This window comes from Callithrix jacchus, chromosome 11, assembly GCF_049354715.1.
Source record: "Callithrix jacchus isolate 240 chromosome 11, calJac240_pri, whole genome shotgun sequence".
In the NCBI taxonomy this organism is placed as follows: Eukaryota; Metazoa; Chordata; class Mammalia; order Primates; family Cebidae; genus Callithrix; species Callithrix jacchus.
The window spans coordinates 56,429,265-56,451,211 of NC_133512.1; the positions used below are offsets into that span (position 1 = coordinate 56,429,265).

At 35.5% G+C, this 21,947-nt stretch overlaps 1 protein-coding gene across 2 annotated transcripts in view; it reads left to right on the plus strand.

The window, feature by feature from the left end:
• The first annotated feature begins 630 nt into the window (after positions 1-630).
• Positions 631-21,947, plus strand: part of HEPACAM2 (HEPACAM family member 2) — a 36,956-nt gene continuing 15,639 nt past the window's right edge. The window contains exons 1-4 of one of the 2 annotated variants that reach the window (XM_002807040.7): positions 631-732; positions 6,047-6,397; positions 9,748-10,032; positions 16,157-16,453. In XM_002807040.7, coding sequence (XP_002807086.3) covers positions 654-732; positions 6,047-6,397; positions 9,748-10,032; positions 16,157-16,453 — 1,012 coding nt within the window. In that variant the 5' untranslated portion in view covers positions 631-653. Of the gene's footprint in view, positions 733-5,947; positions 6,398-9,747; positions 10,033-16,156; positions 16,454-21,947 lie in introns of those variants that run through there. The other variant, XM_009002444.5, reaches the window with a different exon arrangement.

The following is a 21,947-nucleotide window of genomic DNA, read 5'->3' on the forward strand; positions in this document are numbered from 1 at the left end:
ATGGTCCATGCTTCAGCCCCACTTGGAAACACACCTGTGATTTGCTTTTAAAAATAAGATGAATTCAAAGATTAAATGAAATCAGTCATTGTAATAGGAAACATTACACAGAAAAATACATCTTAAAAGATATTCTGGAGCTCTCTTTTGATTCGTTGGTATAATTTTTACATGTTAGTGACTTCCTGAAGATTTATAACTGTTTAGCAGATCCATGAACTACTTCAGTTTTCATATAATTTTTTAAACTTTAAAATAATAATGGCACAGTTTTGTATAATAGAAAACCAGCCTTTGTTTTTAAGGAAATTTTACAATATTCCTTTGTTATGAAAGCATGCTGTTTCTCAGTAAAGTCCCTCAAAAGGATATTTTCCTTCATGTGACTTTTAATAACTAAGTATAATTTATGAAATATATAGACAATTACTGATAGTTGCTAAGAAACTCTTCTGAAAGTCATAAGCCCGTATTCTTGCAAAACATATAACAGGTGTTCCCACTCCCTGTGTCCTTTGTATACACATTCATTCTGTATTCAAATCACAGAAGCAAGAGGCAAGATAGAGTCTGTTACCTCACTGCTAATTTCCCTAGCAAATAAACCAGCAGCTGCTGGTCCAAGTTACCACCAAGAACAGGGAACTGCATGCATGGGACAGGATGCTTTCATGGAGCCCTTCAATGACACATTTGGGGTCTTTCAGTGCAAATTATACCTTCTTCTCTTCGGTAAGGCCCTGTGTGACTTGTGTTTTAGCTGTTTGTTAGCTTTGTTTTTTTAATTGTGGATATAAGGTAAATATTTGCTTTAAGCTGTAGATGCATTCAGATAATTGAAGAGCAGATCAGAACCTTTGAACAATAACACACTGTTTCAGCAAAGAAGCCGGAACATTTAAGAGAAATGAGTTTCAATAAATAGATTGTTATTGTTTTCTTGGAATGACAAGTATTGTCATAGAACTCGTGAAAAGAGTTGAGATATTCTAAAAATCTAATGAATTTGTTTTTCTTAGGTTGACATATAGGTTCAATAGTCTTTAATGCATTTATTTCAGCAAATATTCTAATAGGTCATGAAATTGTGACTACTTAGAGTTAAACTCTAAATAATTTATGAAAATGGTTTTCTTTTTAATTAAAGATATTGTTGCAAACTGTTTACTGCTTCAAGTTATCAGTCTTATCTTATGAAATAAGGAAGAAGTGAGATTCCGAACTAACAAATTTCCCACACAAAAGGGAGAATGTGTTTAAAAACATTATTATTCCAAAATGCCTTTAGCTTTTCTCTTTGCCCAATAGCTAGTCCTATTAAAAATTTTCTTCTTTACCTTAATATTTTTCCCTCATTCTCCTCTTTATCCTTAGAGTTTAAGGGAGTCTCTTTCCAACATTCCCACTGCTTGTCCGTCAACATGATTTTCACCAGATGTTCCCTTTTCCATTCTTCCTGTTCATCAGTTTTAAAAGTCAAATCAATTTCTTGTTTATATTCAACAGAGAGGAGCTTTAAAAAGGCTATACTTTTTTAAATTTAAGAACAGCTTAGCAAAATAAGCAATTTAACTTTTAGGCTTCTTCAGTTATTTAGAGCCTTATTTTCACTCCTATTTTTTGTTAAAGTTTGCATTGTAAATGTTATTATTCAAATTTATACCTAATGTTGTGCCTATCCCACAGATTTGAAATGTGCAGTTTGTAAATGTTTTTAAGTCTTTGAGTTTCCCAGAGTTGACTGTTCCAGTTATTACAGTATTTATGTTATCAAATTTAAGTCTATAATAGATTTTTATTTTCTAAATTTTTTTGAAAAAGTAAATAATTATTGTAACTGTTTCTATCTTTGCACATTTTTCTTGTTTTTAAAAGTATCCTGGGTCATCATCCCACATATTTTTATATTTAAAACAGTAGGACTGATGTCATTTTATAAGCGTTGTTTTTGAAACTGCTTTAAGAAGAACTTAGAGACAATTTTGTTAAGGAATCAACTAAAATAAAACAAATGTACATTAGGAAAATAGCACGTTCATAAATAGCTAAAGCAGTTTTTATACCTTAAGACCTCTCTCTTCTACAAATTTTTCTTCATAGGTAGCATGTTGTAAAGGTGACAGGTGATTTGACAATCTTCTTGCTTTTAGGAATATTGAATTTTTGTTTCTTTCTTCTTTCTAAAAAAATTTAAAAATTTGAAGCCTAAAATGTGGAGTTTGTGCAGTTTATTCAAAATACATCACAATTTCTATTTTCTCTAAAGATGCAAGAGTTTATTTTCAGTCAACAATACTGGTGTTATGCTTGTTAATATCACCCATGATAATGGGGAAGTAAATGCCAGCTATTTTGAGCTACAGCAGAGGTCACTTTGTGAAATCTGATGTTTATATTCAATACAATGAAACTGGTCTAGGGAGCCCTTTGTTGCTGAAATACTGATAAATTCTACAGTAGGACTTCAAATGTGCCTTAACACTGGATACTCCTTTATAATGCTATTGTTATACAGTGTAAGAGGGCCTGTAAAGGAGATCACTGCTGTAATTTTGTCAGATTGTGATCAGTATTGTAAATGTGTCTCCAGATTCTTGTAACGCCTTATGTGCAAAAAGTCAAGATATTTTCTTTTTTTTTATTTAACAGAACTATAGTTTACAACAGTTTTTGTTACTTATACCCAGTAAGTATTAGTGAATTTAATAATAAAATTGAATTTGAATTTCCACGTAAGTCCAAATATTTGGAATATTAAAAATAAATTTAAATTTCATCAGTTTTTATATTATTTATTATTTTTGTGTTTGTATTTTTTCAAATAAAATGGAGACAGGGATCTCACTGTGTTGCCCAAACTGGTCTCGAACTCCTGGGCTCAAGCAATCTGTGCACCTCGGTCTCCCAAAATGCTGGGATTACATGAATGAGCTACTGCATCTGGACTTTCTATATTATTTATTTTCTTAAAGTTCATCTGTTTATGCAGAGGATGATTTTCCAAAATAATAGTTTTAGTCCTTTGGGTTTTGTCATACAACTGGAAAAGAGCACTTGAAAATTTCTCAAAATGAAGATAATGTTTCTAAAATTAGTAAACTGCTGTTTTTGACAGCATGAATTTATCACATCTGTAGTAGGAGACACATCAGCAAGAGAGTACGTGTTCCTAGAATGTGGAGGAAGTATTCAATTATCTGTTTACTTCCTAATTTCACTGCAAGTAAAGTTTGCATCATATTGATAGGTTCATGTCTTTCCTACAAAAGAAGAGATTTTAGACAGCTGAGATAAGATACTGTATAAAGAAAATTTCATTCCCTGCTGACATTTTTATAACTTGCTACCTATCATTTATCTGATAAAAAATGGTATAGGCAAGCTTAGAGAAGCAAATAGTTACTGTGACAACTGTGCTATTTCTCACTGTCATACAAACATTTGAAAAAGCATACGTATTTTTAAAAAACTTTTTATTTAATAAGAAAGCACTGAACCTATTCAGAGATATTGATGGCAATATATTATTTAAGGTATTATTACATGATGTAGTCTAAAGTAGCCCCCAAAACTAATTTTACCCCCTAAATAATAATCATAAATACTATTAAAAAATTCTTCTTCTACTAATGTAGTTTTATTTTTCTCAGAGCTTCAGTATTTTTACTGCATTTAATATTTTATTAAATAAAATTTTTCTCCCATAATTTTAGTCATGGACTCTCTAACCAGTCTTTTCATATTTAAGATTCAACATTTGAGTCAAGATACAAAAGTCACCAACATTTATATTCCTGCAGTATTGTCACCCCATAGTAATATAGTGCCTCCCAACCATTTCCAGAATAGTAAATAAATCTCAATCAATCTTTCAACTATAACTACAAAAGAACTCAATTACAAAAAAAAGCAAAGAAGGACTTTTGCAATGGCTTTCCCAAATGACAAGCACAAATTGGTCAGAATCGATTCAGACCTTCTCAGCCTAGTGTTGGTTTCTAGGCTGAGCTGTGAAATGTTCTACTCTTGGTAAAACTGGATTCCTCATAGGAGCAGGCCTACATCTTTGAGTTTTTCCAGGGAAGTCAAAAGGCAAACAGACCTTGTGACCGTTCCCTTTTTAATATTGATGGCCTTTCATGACATGACTTGGATGAAGCTTAAAGACTCCCTGATAGAAATGAAAAAGGGGAAGTGATCAAAGAGGATAAACATTTTGTATTTAAGAAATTTAAAATTGTAAAATACTTCTATTTATAATCTAATCTCCATCTCTTCTCACCTGCTTAAGGATTTTATTCCATTTTCACCCATCTCTATTCTGCCTCATCAACATTTCCCTTTGCAGTGGAACATTCCCAATAGCAACAAAACTCTCTTGATTTCACATTTTTGATCCTTCTTTCTGCTCCTCTTCACAGCAAAACTCCCCAAAAGTGTTGTCTGTACTCATTGTCTGAAGCTTCTTTTTTATTCTGTGTTTTTTCCTCTCACTGTTCAAAATATTCTACATTTAAATGTCTCTCACTCTCTCCCTGATACGTCAAATGTTCCTATGATGTAGGTATCATATTGCCCCTTTTAATAGGAGGATTTTGAAGGAAACAGCTTCCAGCAGCATGGTACCCTGAGCTAAGGAAGACTCTTCCCCCTGCAAATACACAGAAATACCAAATAAAATAAAATAGTATCTCATGGCTTAAGGTAACATGGGGAAATCTCCAGTTGCCAGAAACTAGGAAGAAACCTGAAGACACAGCAGTGAATGCATGGGCTGCACAATCCTCAGCACTGCCCAGGGCTATCCACTGGGCAGAGCTCCATACCCCAAGGCCCTCCAGGCCCCTCATTCTCTCTTAAGTTCACATTAATCAGGAATTTACAACATTGCCTCTTGGATGTCTAATGGGCATCTCAAAATGAGCATGCCCAAAACTGAATCTTCATCTTCCCCACAAGAAACTATTCTCCCTAGAGTCTTCCCCATGATTAATTTATTTGCTGCAATTCCATTCTTCTAGTTGGTCCAAGTCAAGAAGCTGGGTATCCTCTTTGTTTCTGACGCCGTTAAAGTGTCAGCAAATCCTTTTGTCACCAGCCTTTCCCCACAACATCTTTTACTAACTAACACCCTAGTCTCCAGCACAGTTGTCTCTTGCCCATTATATTGCAGTCACCTCCTAAGTGTTCTCTCTGTTCCTGCTCTAGCGCCTATTCCAGTGTATTCTCACAGCAGCTAGACTAGGTCTAATAAAACATGAGAAAAATCATAGCCCTTTTCTGTTCATGAAACTCCTATTGCATCCCCATCTTAGAGTAAAATTGCCAGAATCTTTCCCATGATCTTAAGGTCCTGCTAATCTGTCCCAGCCACCTCACTGACCTCATATCTTATCACGCTCCTCCTCCTCCACTGTGCTCCATCTGTACCTGCCTCTTGCTGTTCCTCAAATACACCAACCAGGTGCCTGTTCACAGTGGAAATAACTGGTCATGACTGATAATGATTTAATGCCACTCTCCTTGGGATATTTGCATTTGGCAAGCATCGGGCTAAAGGGAAGAACTTCCAATAATGGAATATTCAGTCATTTCAGAAGGCTTTAAGGGAAAACCTTAGGAGGAAATAACCCCTAGTGTTTCATAAATCACATAGTTTGACTAGTTTATGATATGACTGACATTAATATAGTCACAATTCCAAATTTTTTAATGGTTTCATTGGACTTTAGCAGCAGTAAACTTTCTTAGTTCTCCTTTTCCCATTATTCTGTAACAGCCATAGAAAATAACTTCTGCTTTTCCTTTGTATCTTGCCTTTAGAGAAGTCGTGCAATCAGCAGTCTTTGGGTGGAGTTTTTTAAATGCAGAAGGTTTGAGAGACAAATATTTACCTCTATATATAACCAGTACTAGAATAGTGAGTACCTAGAAGCCACTCTTCTTTGAAAAGGATTATCATCTGATCGGGTTCTCTCTGTAGTTGCCTCTTTAGATTGTGAAATGTGGCTCAAGATCTTCACAACTTTTCTTTCCTTTGCAACAGGTGCTTGCTCGGGGCTGAAGGTGACAGTGCCATCACACACTGTCCATGGCATCAGAGGTCAGGCCCTCTACCTACCCGTGCACTATGGCTTCCACACTCCAGCATCAGACATCCAGATCATATGGCTATTTGAGAGACCCCACACAATGCCCAAATACTTATTGGGCTCTGTGAATAAGTCTGTGGTTCCTGATTTGGAATACCAACACAAGTTCACAATGATGCCACCCAATGCATCTCTGCTTATCAACCCACTGCAGTTCCCTGATGAAGGCAATTACATCGTGAAGGTCAACATTCAGGGAAATGGAACTCTATCTGCCAGTCAGAAGATACAAGTCACTGTTGATGGTGAGTCCCCTGTGAGTGGATGTGGGCAGCAGTCTAGTATGGTAGTTAGCAAAAGCTTAGAAAGCCAAACTACCTGGGCTTTAGATCCTGGCTCCACAATTTTGCACAAATCAATTAATCCTCAAAGCCTCATTGTCTCATGTCACTAATGACATTATCTACCTCACAAGGCTTTCTGAAGATTAAATAAAATATCCATGTAAGAGATACACCTAGTGCCCAGCAATAGGTAATCAAGCACTCAGTATAACGTATTGTTTGTTTGCCTGGGAACTATCAAGTATAATGTTGCAAATTTGGTAAGATGGATAAAATCTTATTTTCTTAACAGTAGAATACACCCTGGGAAGATCTCTATTTTGTCATGAAGATTTTTGCTTCAGTACACTGTTTAGGAGAGGATGAGACTTGAGCAAGGATGATACTTAAGGACAATAGACATGCCTGGGAATGTCATCTGAGGAGGAGTGGGCTCAGCTAACTTTCAGACACTTATTTTCCTTATTGAATTATGTAAGTGACATATGTAAAATATACTATGTCCAAAACCCAACTTCTGATTTTTTCTCTCTACACCTGTTTATTTGACAGTATTCCCCATTTTAATAAATACAAATTCCATTCTATCAATTGCTTCAGCCAAAACCTTGTAGTCGCTGTTGACCTCCTATTTTTCTGACATCCCACATCCAGTCCACAAGAAAGCCTATTGGCTTTACCTTGAAAATACAGACAAAATCCAACCATTTACCACCTGTAGTACTGCCCCACTCAATACCACAATCAGCTGTGGCCTGAACTATCCTAATAGCTTTGCTACCAACTCTCCCTGCTTCTATTCCTGCCTCCTGCAGCTTAAAATCCTCCCATTGCTTCTATCTCACTCAGAGTAAAAGTCAAAGTATTAACAATCTGCAATGCCCCACATACACAGCACCTAGCTGAGCCCATTTTCCTATCTGTATCCCCCTCACTCACTTGTTTCTGGCCATGCTGGCCTCCATGCTTTTCCTGGAACAGGCCAAAACACGCTCACTCCTCAGGGCCTTTGTACTTGCTATTTATTCTACCTGGACAGATCTTCTCCAAGATACTAGCATGTACCCTTCCCTTATTTCCTTTAGGTCTCACCCCAATTGTAACTTTATCTGTGAAGCCTTTACTGACCACCCTATATAAAATACATTCTCACTTCCTCAAGCACAGAGAGAGAGAGACAGAGAGACAAAGAGAGAGAGTCACCCTCTATCTCCAATTCTGCTTCTCTCTTTTCATAGCATTTATTACTACCGGGCATATTATAGATTGTTATTTGTTTATTGTGTCTCTTCCCCAACTAGAATATGAGGTTCCTGGAAGCAGGGACTTTGTATTATTTGCTGCTATGTCCTCAGTGCTTAAAACCTTTGCTGACCATCAGTAAATTGACTGAATGGCCACAGAGGAGACTGGGGAGGCTTCAGGGGAGTAAAGACGCAGAATGTAGAAGTAGATGCCTAGAGAACAACCGTGGGGAAAAAAAAGAGCTATCTAAAGGGAATGTCCATGAAGTTTTCCTATATGGTGTTCTGTCTTCCTCCAAACTTTTCATACAATATTCTTTCTTGTTAATTGGTAGGAAAGTTGAATCTGCTCAGGAAAATGCAACAAAAAACTTAGTAAAAGTTTTAGTGACTGTGCCAAAATTCTTCTCAGAAGAAAAACTTCTACATCTCAGTTACACTGTTTGATGCAAATGCATGATCACAATACCAGTGACGATTCTAATGACTGGTTCTTCTCATCCAAGACTGTTGATGAGTTACCTATTTATCTCCTACCACCTACAATTAATTCTACACACAGGTACATTTGAAATATAAGCTTTTTCTGCATATTAAACATACACAATTTATTTTTGTTTTTAAATGATAATATCATGAACATAAAGCCTTCCCAAATCTTTTGTTCTTGCCAGGGAAGGTGAAGGATTAAATTAAATAGATGAGCCAGTTGATTACACCCTTCCTGAATGTGCTGGAGACTTCAGAACTACTCAGCTCCTGTATAAGTTACCTTTCACCTTCCTTTCTCTTACCTTTCACTTTCCTCTGTCTTCTCTGGGATGAAGAATTTCATCAGTTTGTGCCCTAATGCACATTTTCCAGTATACAAAAACATGAGCACAAGTCAAAATAAATTTACCTGAGGAAGATGCATCGACCCTAATTAAAAACTTGACAGGAAATTGAAGTCTAAACATTGGACACAATCATCTCTCACTTATGTATCATTCTACTCTCTCTGTGTCCTGTAGTCATACACAGAATGAGATTACTAAATACATCTCTCTTCAAAATGCAGGGGAGAAACATTGTCAGTTGTAAAGCCTTCTTCATTTTGCCACTGACTGCTGTGTAACTCTGGGCAAGCCACTGTTTTTATCAATTAAGTCAAAAACTTCAAAGATTAATGAAAATTGCCAGAAATAGTTGCAGATGCTTATATAATTCCGCCATGCTTATATAATCCATCAACTTTACAGTTAAAATTTAGAGAGAAAAATTTGCTCATTTTTGGAAATTTGTTTTGACAAATATTAAGAGCCAATTGTGTGGCAGACCATGAAATAAGACTATTTATCTATGACTTGACTTTCCAACAGGAATTTCTAGTGGATTTTTTTCTCTCTCTCTAATTTGATATAAGCCCAAGAATGTATTATTATCCTATTTTCAGATTGAGTCACTCTTGAAATGTAGCCGTTGGTTTGTTAAAGTGACTAACATAATGTTACAACACAAATGCAAAGCAATTAAAGCATATAATTACTTCATGACATACATAGAAAGAATACTTGTACGTATGTGATTTGCTAAAACTATCCCTCAGTTTCCCAAAAGTATAGTATATGTTAGCTGTATATTTTGCAGATGTTAGAAATTTAAGTTCACCACATCCATCCCAACCAGCTGCTGTTGGGACATTAGGACAAGTCAATAGAGGAGAATAACGACATAAATTTACATGTGAAGGTGTACCTTCATGGTGTTGGTGAAAGCCCAGTGAACAGCAAATAAGGGAGCTGGCATTCTCAGCCACATATAAAGTAAAGGCTTTATTAGACCATCCTTGAAGAGTAAGTTCTGGAATTTGATTTTCTCTGATTATAAATGATATTCTTATATTTTGTCATCTTGCATTTTTGCTAGCTTTTTATTCTCTTCTTTAATTATTACCTGAGCTGTCTACATTTATACTGTAAAATGCTGGAATCATTTCTCCAGGAGTTCATATTTGAAAGACTTCATAGGGTTTTATTATAATTCCATGAGTAGAAAAAATCATTTCTATCTCTCTTAATATTGCAGATCCTGTCACAAAGCCAGTGGTGCAGATTCATCCTCCCTCTGGGGCTGTGGAGTATGTGGGGAACATGACCCTGACATGCCAGGTAGAAGGGGGCACTCGGCTAGCTTACCAATGGCTAAAACATGGGAGACCTGTCCATACCAGCTCCACCTACTTCTTTTCTCCCCAAAACAATACCCTTCATATTGCTCCAGTGATGAAGGAAGACATTGGGAATTACAGCTGCCTGGTGAAGAATCCTGTCAGTGAGATGGAAAGTGATATCATTATGCCCATCATATATTGTAAGTTTATTTTTCTTAACTCATGAGTTGTTTTTTGTTTTCTGAGAATATCTCCAACGATAGTCACAGAGAATATAAGTACCAGATGTCATTTGGCTTTTACCATTATTGCAGTTCAGTAGTTCTAATCACACCTCCCAGGCACTGTCTTGTATGAAATATGTCTACTAAAACAACCCTATTTCTTGAAGATCAAGTTGAGTTACTGGCCAGGGGCTGTTCAGGTTGTATTTCGTGATTCGTGATTCCATTGTGTGACCTCATTTCCAGTGGAAAGCAAGGATCTTAATTTCAAGAACCCAGAACAATGCAGAGGCTGCAAAGAAAAAAAAACTGAAAGAATACCTTGAGAAGAACATTCTTCCTATCTAAATATTACCATTCCTAAATTTAACATACTTTTTTTTATAGTAAAATATTTTCTTTACATCAATTCTTTCTTCTAGCTATTTATCTTTGTCTTTCCATCCCTACCTGCCTATCTTTAAACCCTAGCCATAGATTTAAATGAAAAACTCCTGGGGAAAATTGCATAAGCAATTACAGGTACATGCAAACATTATTTTTGTAATATACTTTTGTTTTGCTATATAGTTCATCTTAATCTAACAAAATAAAAATAAGATATTTCTTTCAATATGTGCAAGTCGATGCACCAATCTCATTATTATCACAGAATATGCTGTGATACATAGTGTGGAAAACGTAAAAATGGGAGAGAAAATCATAATCAAAACTGCAAATGTTAAATATTATGCTTTAGGCTCCTAAACATTCTTTCCTTCACGATGTTGTTTGAAAGAATGAGAATACCCCAATTTGAGTAAGTTTATGCTTCACAGAATCTTTTGCTTACAGATTGAACTTTCTTCTTTATATTATTTTAAACATTATCTATGAAAATCTCACAGAGAAACATCTATCACATGCAAAGACTAATGACAGATAGTAGAAAGAAGAACATTTAGAAAATTTACAAATGTAAGTTCTGTTTACACATTATAAAGATGAATTATCTACATGGCTTAAGAAAGATTTTGACTCTTATTAATTGGTAATTGTGAACATTGCATTATTAATTTTTGTCTTCGCTATTTTTACACTCAAATGCAGAATCCTTCACTTGGTCAACATCTCATCTTATTGATATTCATTCATTTGCTTATTTATTCGTTTATGGACTCATTCATTTATAGATTATTTGATTTAAAAAATCAAACATCAGGGTCTTGTTTGTGCTAAGCAATTGCTACCTACCACATAACATTTACAAACACAACCCAGACTCATCAATTTATTAGTATTTCTTACTATCACTATTTTAGCCCTGTTTTTGTTTTGTTTGGTTTTGTTAAGAACTTAGTAAAGTTTCTTGAGCTTGACCAAAATGGAACAGATTATCTTTCTTCATATCCCTTTTAGATTCCAGTGTTACTTGATGACGCTGTAAAAAGGCTAAATTCTCATTATAAGATGACAGTTTCTTCATTATAATGCTTTGGCACTTTTTTCCTGACTATTAACAAAATCAACTATTCTGTTTTCTAAAAGCACTGTTTCCATTTTTTTATTCATGAAAGTGGGAACTATTTTTTGTTTTGGCAGAAAAAAGTATAATAAAATCTATTAAGACTGACTATATACTTATGAGGTTGTGATGTCATAATCTGGTTTTGGCCCTGGTGGAATACAATGTCAAGCCAATAACTCAGACAAATATGTACTTGCAGTTCATGATATGCCTTGAAGCTCCAGTTGTAAATAATAACCCGGTAACCACTGCATTTTGTGTGCAACATATGGCAATGCTGCAGGGGAGAACTCTAAGTGATAAAAATTAAAGGGGAAAAAAAAGGTCATTCACAGTAAATACTTACCATCTGCTCCCAAGTGGGGGCCGCAAACAGCATCATGATGTAAATTTAGGTACCGTTCCCACCCAGCCATAAATTGTTAAAGAGAACAGATGATATGTGATTTTACAAGTCATTTAGTAAACAGCCATCCCTGAGGCAAAGGGTTCATCTCTATTGAGAGCTCTCTGCCAAAGGCAAGAAAGTAAACTATAATCCGAAGTCAAAATGGAATTATCCTTCTGCTTTCATCCTCAGGATCAGAGGTTACTCTAGTTGAATCACTACAAATATCTCCAATTGGATTGCCCATTCACTTGAATTATGTACTAGCCTGCCCCTCCAAGTAGAGGGACGGTCAGCCTGGAGTGCTAATGATAAAGGAAACAACATCATAGTAGAGTCAGAAGAAAGTATGTTGTAAGCAATGTGTAAGGTCTGAGATGTTGTTAGATTTCTGTGCATGCGTGATAAAGAGAGAAAAAAAAAAGATGCATAGAAGAAAGACTTGAAAATCATCCACTGAAATGCAGATATTGGTTCTCTGATCAAGAAAATTACAAATGACTTTCTTTTCATCTTTGTGCTTCTCTGAGTTTTAGGATTTTCTGCAAAAAAAAAAAAAAACAACCACCCATTTCTTAAATAAACAGATAAACTATGTTACTTTTTAAGAAACATATCAGAAGCAAGGAACTGAAATGCTTCAGAGTGTTAGGCTCCAAGAGTTGGAAGAGATGCTTGAGGTGGGGGCAAGGAAGTTGATTCTGAAGAGCCAGATATAGCATATAAATAAAACAGATAGAAGAGAAAAAGTTATGCCAATCATGAAACCCAATAAATGAGGAAGTAACAAAATCAAACATGATTAAGAAAGATTAAGGAAGATAAGCTAAGATAATCAGATTACTTACTTTAAAGGTATTTTTATTTTAAACTAGAATGATCTTATTAAATTAGATAATTAACCTTATTTACCAGCTTTGGCTCTAAATGACTATGGGCCTCCTCTACAAATTAAACCCACCCTCTGAAATTGAAATTGAAGAATCACTGCTTGTGAGAATGCTCCATTATGCTGCAAGGTCCTAAGGCAACTCCAAATGAGGAGTTCCCAAAAAAGTTTTGAGTAATGTCAGCAAGCTTTAAAGGAAGTAACACTCATTTTTATGTGTGTTAAATTACTAGACAATTTGTTTTTGTAGCCACATTCTCTATACCCCAAAAACCAGCGGGGATGATGAAGACCTAAATTGAGTGGATGTATTTTTATGACCACATTTTTCTTCTTTATCAAGTCTGCCTTGCTCTACTCTCAGAAAGACTCTCAGACTTCAGTTGTTGTACATAGACTCAGTCTCTTGCTCTCCTAAACTATAGTAAATTCCTCCTGCTTGTTTCCTTCCATGTGAGCCATAACCATGCCCACTGCTTGGTGAGCTTTCCTTTGCTCTAATGTTCTATCAATGCTGTTAAGGTCCCTGCTGAACCACAGGGCCTGAGATAATAGCCATATATAGTATGTGGTCAACATATCAGATTTCCTCACTATGCCTGGAATCGTACCATGTACAGAGTAAAATCTCAATATTGATTTTCGTTAATTGAGCAAAAACAAATTTTTGTTCCCATTACACTACTTACTATTTAGTGGAATGCAGAATAAAAGAGTTCCATTTTACAGCACACTGTTCTAAATCTTATATCACAGTGGTTTCACCTGAGACTCTGTCATAGCCTGAAATATGAGAATGGGCTTCTTATACAGCAACAGGAAAGGGAGAGATAGTTCTTATTTTAATCCTGTACCTTCAGTTCCTGATTACTTTAAATTGAAAGTACTAACTTCTATGTTTCCTTCTGAAAGCTGGCTTACCTCATGCAGTCTGTTAATAGATACCTGTAAGTTTCCTTGACATTTTTCCATATGTTTTTACTCTAGAAAGAAAATATAGATAAGTTTATGTTCTTTAGCTAAAGATAATCTATTATTTTGTATATTCATTTTCAGTTATAGCTTATAAAATTTATCTCCTCAATGACAGCCTGGTCAGAAAATGTTGACATGATAGAGAACCACTCTGGGAATTTGCAAACTTTAGATTGGTTGGCTAATATCCAAAATGGTTTTACTAAGTTGGTGGAAGAGTAATTGCAGCTTTTGCCATTACTTTTAATGGCATGGCATGAATCATGATGTTTCAAAGGGTTTAGAGACAATTTTGACAATCAGTCCTCTAACCCACCTTTTTATGTTAAAAGTGAGGAAAATGAGACCCAAAAAGTGCAAATGACTTCTAAAGAATGCCTAGCTAATGATTGAAAACATTAGTTACCCTAATGTCTAGTTACTACGTTATATTATCCTACATGTTGAGAGATAAATACTTTATACTTTAAAAACAATCAGGACCTTTAAGATTAGGTCATTACTGAACAAACCATCCGTAGCCATATTTTGTAATATGTTTGTAAATTTTTTAATATGTTTGTAAATGTTTATAATCCTGGTTGTAAATTCCCTGAGAATATGAATTACGTCTCACAGTTCTTTCTGTCTCCCATATACTAAATATATTATCTCATACTTAGCATCTCTCAAATAAATATTTGATTCATTACTTGATTGGATAATTACAAAATTAATATTAATAAATAATTAGTAATTGATTATAGAACTAGTACTGTAGTTAGACAACAATAAACTGTTAAGATATAGAAAGTTTTACCAATCATAGTTTATTGTTTTTTAGAGTAGTAATATGAATGATTAAGTGCAAATATTTTAAAGCCCCAGCTCTGCTATTTAATAGCTATATGACCATGGGCAAATAAATTGTTTAAATATCTTTTTCCTCAACCTAAAATTAAAATAATAACATCTACCTCATGGTAATGATCCAATAAATGTTGGCAATGATCAGCTGAAAGAAGAGCATAAGCACACCTAAAATTTAAAGATTTTTAGACTGTAAACCAGGATTTAGACTGAATGATAAAACCTATCTAGGTGAAGAGTATTTTTTAAATTTTCTTTATTCTCTGAAGAAAGCAATGGGAATTGTGTCTTCACCTGCTGGTAACCTGACACTATAGAAATGATAAAATGCTACAGGAGTACTGCAGTGTGGAAAGAAACACCAGGAAATATTCATGATTAAGTAGTTTATTGATGATCAATGCATATTAGTTAATGATAAAGAAGATGTAATTTATTTTCCTAATGGAATCCTAAGCTTAGCTGGGGTGGGGATGGGAGGATTTTTTTAATTCTTTAACTGTTAAAATGCTGTGAAAATACCAAACACTCCTATGTCTATTTCCATAGTGTTCCATGTGAAACAATGTCTTTTATAAATATTTACATGGCCTGCCCTTCACTGAGAAGAAAAATAGATAACACCAAAAGTATGGTTGTTAAAGAGAAAATCGTGGTCATAATCAGTTATAAAAGTATTTTCAAGTACAATGACTATTTTAGAAATATTGAGTTTGCATGTGTAGAAGCTAAAAACGTTGATCTAATAGACACAGAAAGTAGAATAGTGGTTACTAGAGATGGGGAAGGGTGGGATGATGGAGGGGTAGCCAAAAGTTGGTTAACAGATTCAAAAATAGTTAATGGACAGCTAGATACAAGGAATAAGTTCTTGTGTCCTATAGCACTACAGGGTGACTGTAATTAATGGCAATTTATGGAGTATTTTCAAACAGCAACAACAGTAGACTGAATATTCCCCACAAAAAGAAATAATAAATGTTTGAGGTGATGAATGTACTAATTAGTCTAATTTAATCATTGCACCCTATATATTTATGGGCTACAGTGTGATGTTTTGATCACGTTTTGATACATCAAAACATCACACTATACTCCATAATTATGTACAGTTATCATGTGTCAATTAAAAATAATAATAAAACAAAATAAAGCAGCATATTAAAAATAAGCTAGTGACAAAAAAGAAAGATTGAGTTTGTCTACAAGATTGCAGATTGATCAGTACATTACTCAAAAGCTTGGCACTATTTCATATTAGTTCAAATCACTATTTCAAATCAAATCTCAATAATTTTCACTTTCATGGATATCAAAATAAAACATATTTAGGTCCTTATCATTTATTAGGAGTCTAAGCAAGGACCTGCATATCCAACTCTAAGGTGAAGACTTTCAAAAACAGTAAAGTATGACTAAGCTCTCCCAAACTCAAAAACTATGTTTTCATTAATTATGTTACTCATCTACTTCTTTTTTTATATTGGTGCAGATGGACCTTATGGACTTCAAGTGAATTCTGATAAAGGGCTAAAAGTAGGGGAAGTGTTTACTGTTGACCTTGGAGAGGCCATCCTGTTTGATTGTTCTGCTGATTCTTATCCCCCCAACACTTACTCCTGGATTCGGAGGACTGACAATACAACATATATTATTAAGCATGGGCCTCGCTTAGAAGTTGCATCTGAGAAAGTAGCCCAGAAGACAACTGACTATGTGTGCTGCGCTTACAACAACATAACCGGCAGGCAAGACGAAACTCGTTTTACAGTTATCATCACTTCTGTAGGTATGTGTGACATACAAGGAAGAGATTCTAATAAAACATAAATGCATGCTGGCCTTGCCCTTCTCCTATCTTATACCTATGTGGGAAACAAAATCATTGTGGGATTATTCATAGACTCTAAAAATCTCTATTTCCAAAGTTAACTAAGCTGTGGTTTCTATGACTCAAAGAAAGAAAACTCAAAACGAAATGGGGAAGAAATCCAATTCAATTGTGAAGGGCTATGAAGAAAAAGGGAATTTAGTAAATTACTTCTAAATGTGCACTCTTGCTTTTCTAGTTTTACAAACAGGAATATAAGAGAAACTAGCCCGTTTCAAACTTTCAAACTAGGCACTTTGAAAGGCCCAGTTTTACAAAGAGGAATATAAGAGAAGTCCTCATTTAGAGGGTTTATCTCCACCGTTGCATTAGGTCAGATGAGAATAAATCTCCATGAGTTGGGACTCTGGTTTTCTTATTTCTATTTGACTCTCCTTCTCACTGTCTTTCATGGGCTCCCCTTCCTCTTTCACCATTTAAACACCTGAAATCTATGGAAGTTCACAATGGGAGTCTCGACATCTTGGAAATTACAAAATTCTGTAAGTCTGTGAAACTTGGCTTTCTCTAGAAATCCAATTTTCAGAAATGTAATCAACCTGCAAAAGTTTAAGAATTATTGCCTAAAATATTGATGTCCACCAAATTCTTATCCCTCTACACCTTCTCTTCTCTCTCTACAGAATGATTGTAAATCTCCAGAATGATTCTCTGTGTGATTTCATTCATTCCCACGGCTTCATGTAACATTGGTATATCCCAAATCTATGTCTTTAAAGTGCTAAAAGCATACCCCCAGCTGCCTCTAGATGCTTCTGCTTGGAAGTACCAAAAGAAACATACAGGTTCGATATATCAAAACTGAACCATCTCCTTTCCCCCAAAATTGCTATTCTGTCTGTGTTGCCTGTTTAAGTGAATGGCCCTACTAACTACCAACGTAAGACAGAAAGCTAAATGTCATCTCAGACTCATTCCTCTTGCCTATTGCCTGGTCCCACACTCAGTCACCAAGTTGTATCCATTTTCTTCATTCCTATTTCTCAGATACATTTGCTTCTCTCCTTCTTCCTTCTTTTGTCGCTCTTTACTTATTTCTTTGTATTCTTTTCTCTTTCTCGCTCTCCCCTTCCCTTTCTCTCCCCACTCCTCCTTCTCCTTTTTCTTTTTCTCCTTCCTCTTCTATGACTTTTTCTAATACTACTAACAAGTCCTTCTCAGACTCTCCTTTGCACACAGAAAAAGACAAGTCAAATGCCACTTGGGCAAAATCTGGGGACAGGTTTGGACAGGGCATAGTGGTTAAGGTATCTATGACTGTTGGAAAAACAAATTCATAAAAGCTACTACTCATTAATATCTTTTCCATTGATGCCTTCTCTTTCTTCACCTTTGTAGCACTGTACCTAGAATAAGACCCATAACACAGAGAAACTCAATATGTTCTGTTGAATAAGTGATGCGACAATATAATTTCTTGTAATCCTTAGGCTGAATTTTTCAGTATGTTGCCCCTGGACCATCTGCATCAATAGTGACCTAGGGAGGTCGCTAAAAATGTAGCTTCATTAAGACACCTCAGAACTATTGGAGCAGGATCTTTCAGGTAGTGCCTGGGAATCTGAATATTCAGAGCACACAAGTGTGACAACCATTTATTTAGTACGTTTTATCTCCAGAGTGTTTTGAATTTGAATTAAAAACTGCTTAAAGAGAGACACCGCCTCCTCCAGCCTCTACCTATGCCTGGCTAGTATCCCCCACACTTGGGCTTGCCCCTTTCGCCTTTGGAGCTCCCCTTCCTCTGTCTCTGTAGAGGGAGCTTCTTCCTTTTGCCTTTTCCCTTCTTTCTTGCCTATTAAACTCTCTGCTCCTTAAAACTAAAAAAAAAAAAAACTGCTTAAAGAGTCATGAAGAATTCTAAGACTATCGTAAACCTACAGGTTGATGAAGAAATGTATAGTGAATGGGTTCCTCCTAGGGACTCCTTAAGGTCTTAAGAGAAAAAATCACCTGGGTGTGTTGGAATGTATATACTGTCATGGTGGGGGTTTTTCATATGAAGAAAATGGACTGTTTATTATGATAGCCACTAACCTCTTTGGCTTTTGAGCACTTAACACATTGTTATGCACCTGAGAAACTGAATTTTTTATTTTATTTCATCTTTATTAATTTTAATTTGAATGTAAATAGCCACGTATCTGGTGGTTACCATGTCAGACAACGCAGCTCTACAATTATTACCTGAATTGCTTCATTTGGGCAGTAGATAATAGTATATAAAATTTTCTCATAGACCCAAAAACCATATGTGCTTTAGTTTGTTATAAATTAGGCACCCATTCATTCATTTTTTTTTTAGCACTCATTATGGGCCAAACATTGGAGTAAGCACTAAGAATATCATATGAGAAAGATAATTCCTCCTAACAAGAATTCCTGCTCACAATCTAACATGAGTGACACACACATAAACAGCTGAGGTACATCCTTTGCTTTCTATTTTATTAATTTTTTATAGGCTTAACCAGCTTTTTACCCCAGTAGCAAACCAAGACGTAATTGTACAGTAAGCCACAGTAAGTACATAACATAGTTTAGTAGCAATCCAGGTGTCATCTGCAGCTTGTTTTTCATTCTCACTGCAAGTGAAAACATGGCTGTAATGTATAGAAGTACACTGCAGTAAGGCTTTCCCACTGCCTAAACTTTCTACATTAATATTTAACCAAGTTATTCTCATAATATCAGAAGCCCCCGATATTTGATTAAGATCTTATTACCAAGGTCTAAAGACAGCTACAGTCTTAACGTCAGATAATTGACTTTTGCAAAATCTAAAAAACCTGTTTGACCTGTACAAAGACCAAGCATTTGTTATTATAGTAAATAAGAAGAGCAGGTGCTTATTTTTCAGAGGGATTCAGAGCTGTCAATATTAGTGACCTCTTTGTGGTTTTCAGAGTGATTTTCCAACCCCCAAATGTCCGCAGAGCTTTAACTTAAACAGCAACAAAATGGCAACAAAAATGAATAGTATTGATGTGTTTTGTTAAATATTTGTTTTTCTAAGTTTCCAAGTCAGTGAACCTCTGCAGTAGAGATTAGGTAAACACCAACCTACAGTTATAAATGACCATCACTTGCAACTATCAATTGAGACTACTGACCATTCACTCTGATGAATAAACTCGAGATCCGTGAAGAATCTGAAATCATTTAGAAAGCTAAAATTCCTGCTTTTGAGATGTTTCCAGAACCAAACTCATATTTGATGTAGCCAGTGAAGTTGTAAGAAATAGATTAATCTCTTCTTAATGAGGCAAAACATTTGGCTAAACCTTTTGTTTTAGCAATAAAACATGGAAGCCAAAAGAAAAGGGAATCAAAGATGACTCCAGGGTCACAGATATGGAAGGAAAATGACAAGGTCAGGAAGTAATCAAGTTTTATTGGGGATTTTCAGTGGGGAGAGGGAGTCTGGAGAGAACAATTAGTTCTGTGTTATTTTGCTTTTCTAAGACTACAGCAAACGGTAACTTCCATCTCTGTTCACTATGATTCATATCTAATCTGAGATATTAATTGACCTTTTTATATCTCCATGGAAATATCCTAAAGAAAACAGAGACAATGGGCAAGTTCACACAGCTAGTAAGTGATTAAATAATATCTGAATTCAAAGCCCTTTTCTTTTTTTTGAGACGGAGTTTCACTCTTGTTGCTCAGGCTGAAATGCAGTGGCGCAATCTCAGCTCACTACAACCTCTGCCTCCTGGGTTCAAGCAATTTTCTTGCCTCAGCTTCCTGAGTAGCTGAGATTACAGGTGCACACTACCACGCCCGCCTAATTTTCTGTATTTTTAGTAGAGATGGGTTTTCACCATGTTAGCTAGGCTGGTCTCAAACTCCTGACCTCAGGTGATCTGCCTGCTTTGGCCTCTCAAGGAGCTGGGATTACAGGCATGAGCTACCGTGCCTGGCCCAAAGTCCTTGTTTTTAACCACTGTACAAATTATCCCCTTTGATATAACTGGGATGAAACCATATAGTCTTTCTAAAAGATATGTATAGGGTCACACATAGAATATAGCATGTATTTTCTCATCGCCTATCTAATTTAATGCTATGTGCATAGAGATACTCTATGTTTGTATATATGTATAATTTCATATTAATATAAAGTTAGAAAATATCTGTAACTGAAAATAATGTCTATGATATGTTTCAAGAAAAGAATAGCTATTAAAATAATAAATGAGCATTTGTGTTTTGAAAAACGACCTTATTACCTTAATTAAGAACTTCCTTGAATGCAAATGTCCCTATTTTAAAGTTCTAACTGAGCCTAAATTGCTATTGTGACATGCAATAGACAGATAGATAGATAGATAGATAGATAGATAGATAATAGATAAATAGATAGATAATGTTTATGGACGTGTAATAATCTGATCAGAATTCAAATGTTCACATTTCATGAAGGCATGCAATTGTATAAATAGAATTCCCTAAGGCCATGTGGGCATAGTTTGAGATTTAGCCATAATAGAAATGTTTTCAATTTGTATATGATAAAACTTCCATTTTTTACATTTATTTGTATTCCCCATATTAAAGAAGAGAACAGGAAAAAGACTCAAGGCAGGAAATGAATTCACTAATTTTTCTATCTAAAAATTTCTCAAGTCAAGACCTCTAGGAAATGTATTTCACTTTGGGCCATTGGAAATGACAAGTAAGATAGAACTACAAATCTGACACTCAGACCTGAGACCTAAGGTGATGTTTCCATGAGCATCCAGCACTGAATAACTGTCTGTCAGGTGGGCCTATGATGGAGTGTGGAAATGGTACACTCCTCAATGTGGCACCTTCATCTCCAGAGGGACGTGATTCAGCTGCCATAACCAGTGAACAGATTGGATAAGAGAGATCTCAAGACTTCATTTTGATCTAGTAATAGATACACAAACTGGAGCATATGGCTGTCCTGCTTTGAGTGCAGTCTCAAACAGCAGGGTTGCGATACCATGGATACCACACCTCTTGCCCATATTTGCACTTAACATGTTATTCCATTTTATTTGTTTGCCTAAGGAGGAGGCAAATAGTATTTTCACTATGGCTTTGGCACATGAGTCCATCATGTTTAAATAATGGAGAGAATGGCATGCTATGTGCTAAAGAATAGTATAAACTCTCTGAAAGAAAAAAGAAGGAAGCTCCTGCAAGTATCCAGAACTGCAGAAGCAATCTCTATACATTCTCTATGTCAATACAGTCAGAATTTCCTTGCCATCTTATTTTCAAGTTCAGGTTCTGGAAGTTCATCTTTGCAAAAACACTTGCTTAAAGCTGAGACCACAGCAACTGTGCCCCTTGATTTGATCCTTGACATATCTGGCACTTTTTGTATGTGTGAAAGGGAACAAATTTCAAATGCTGG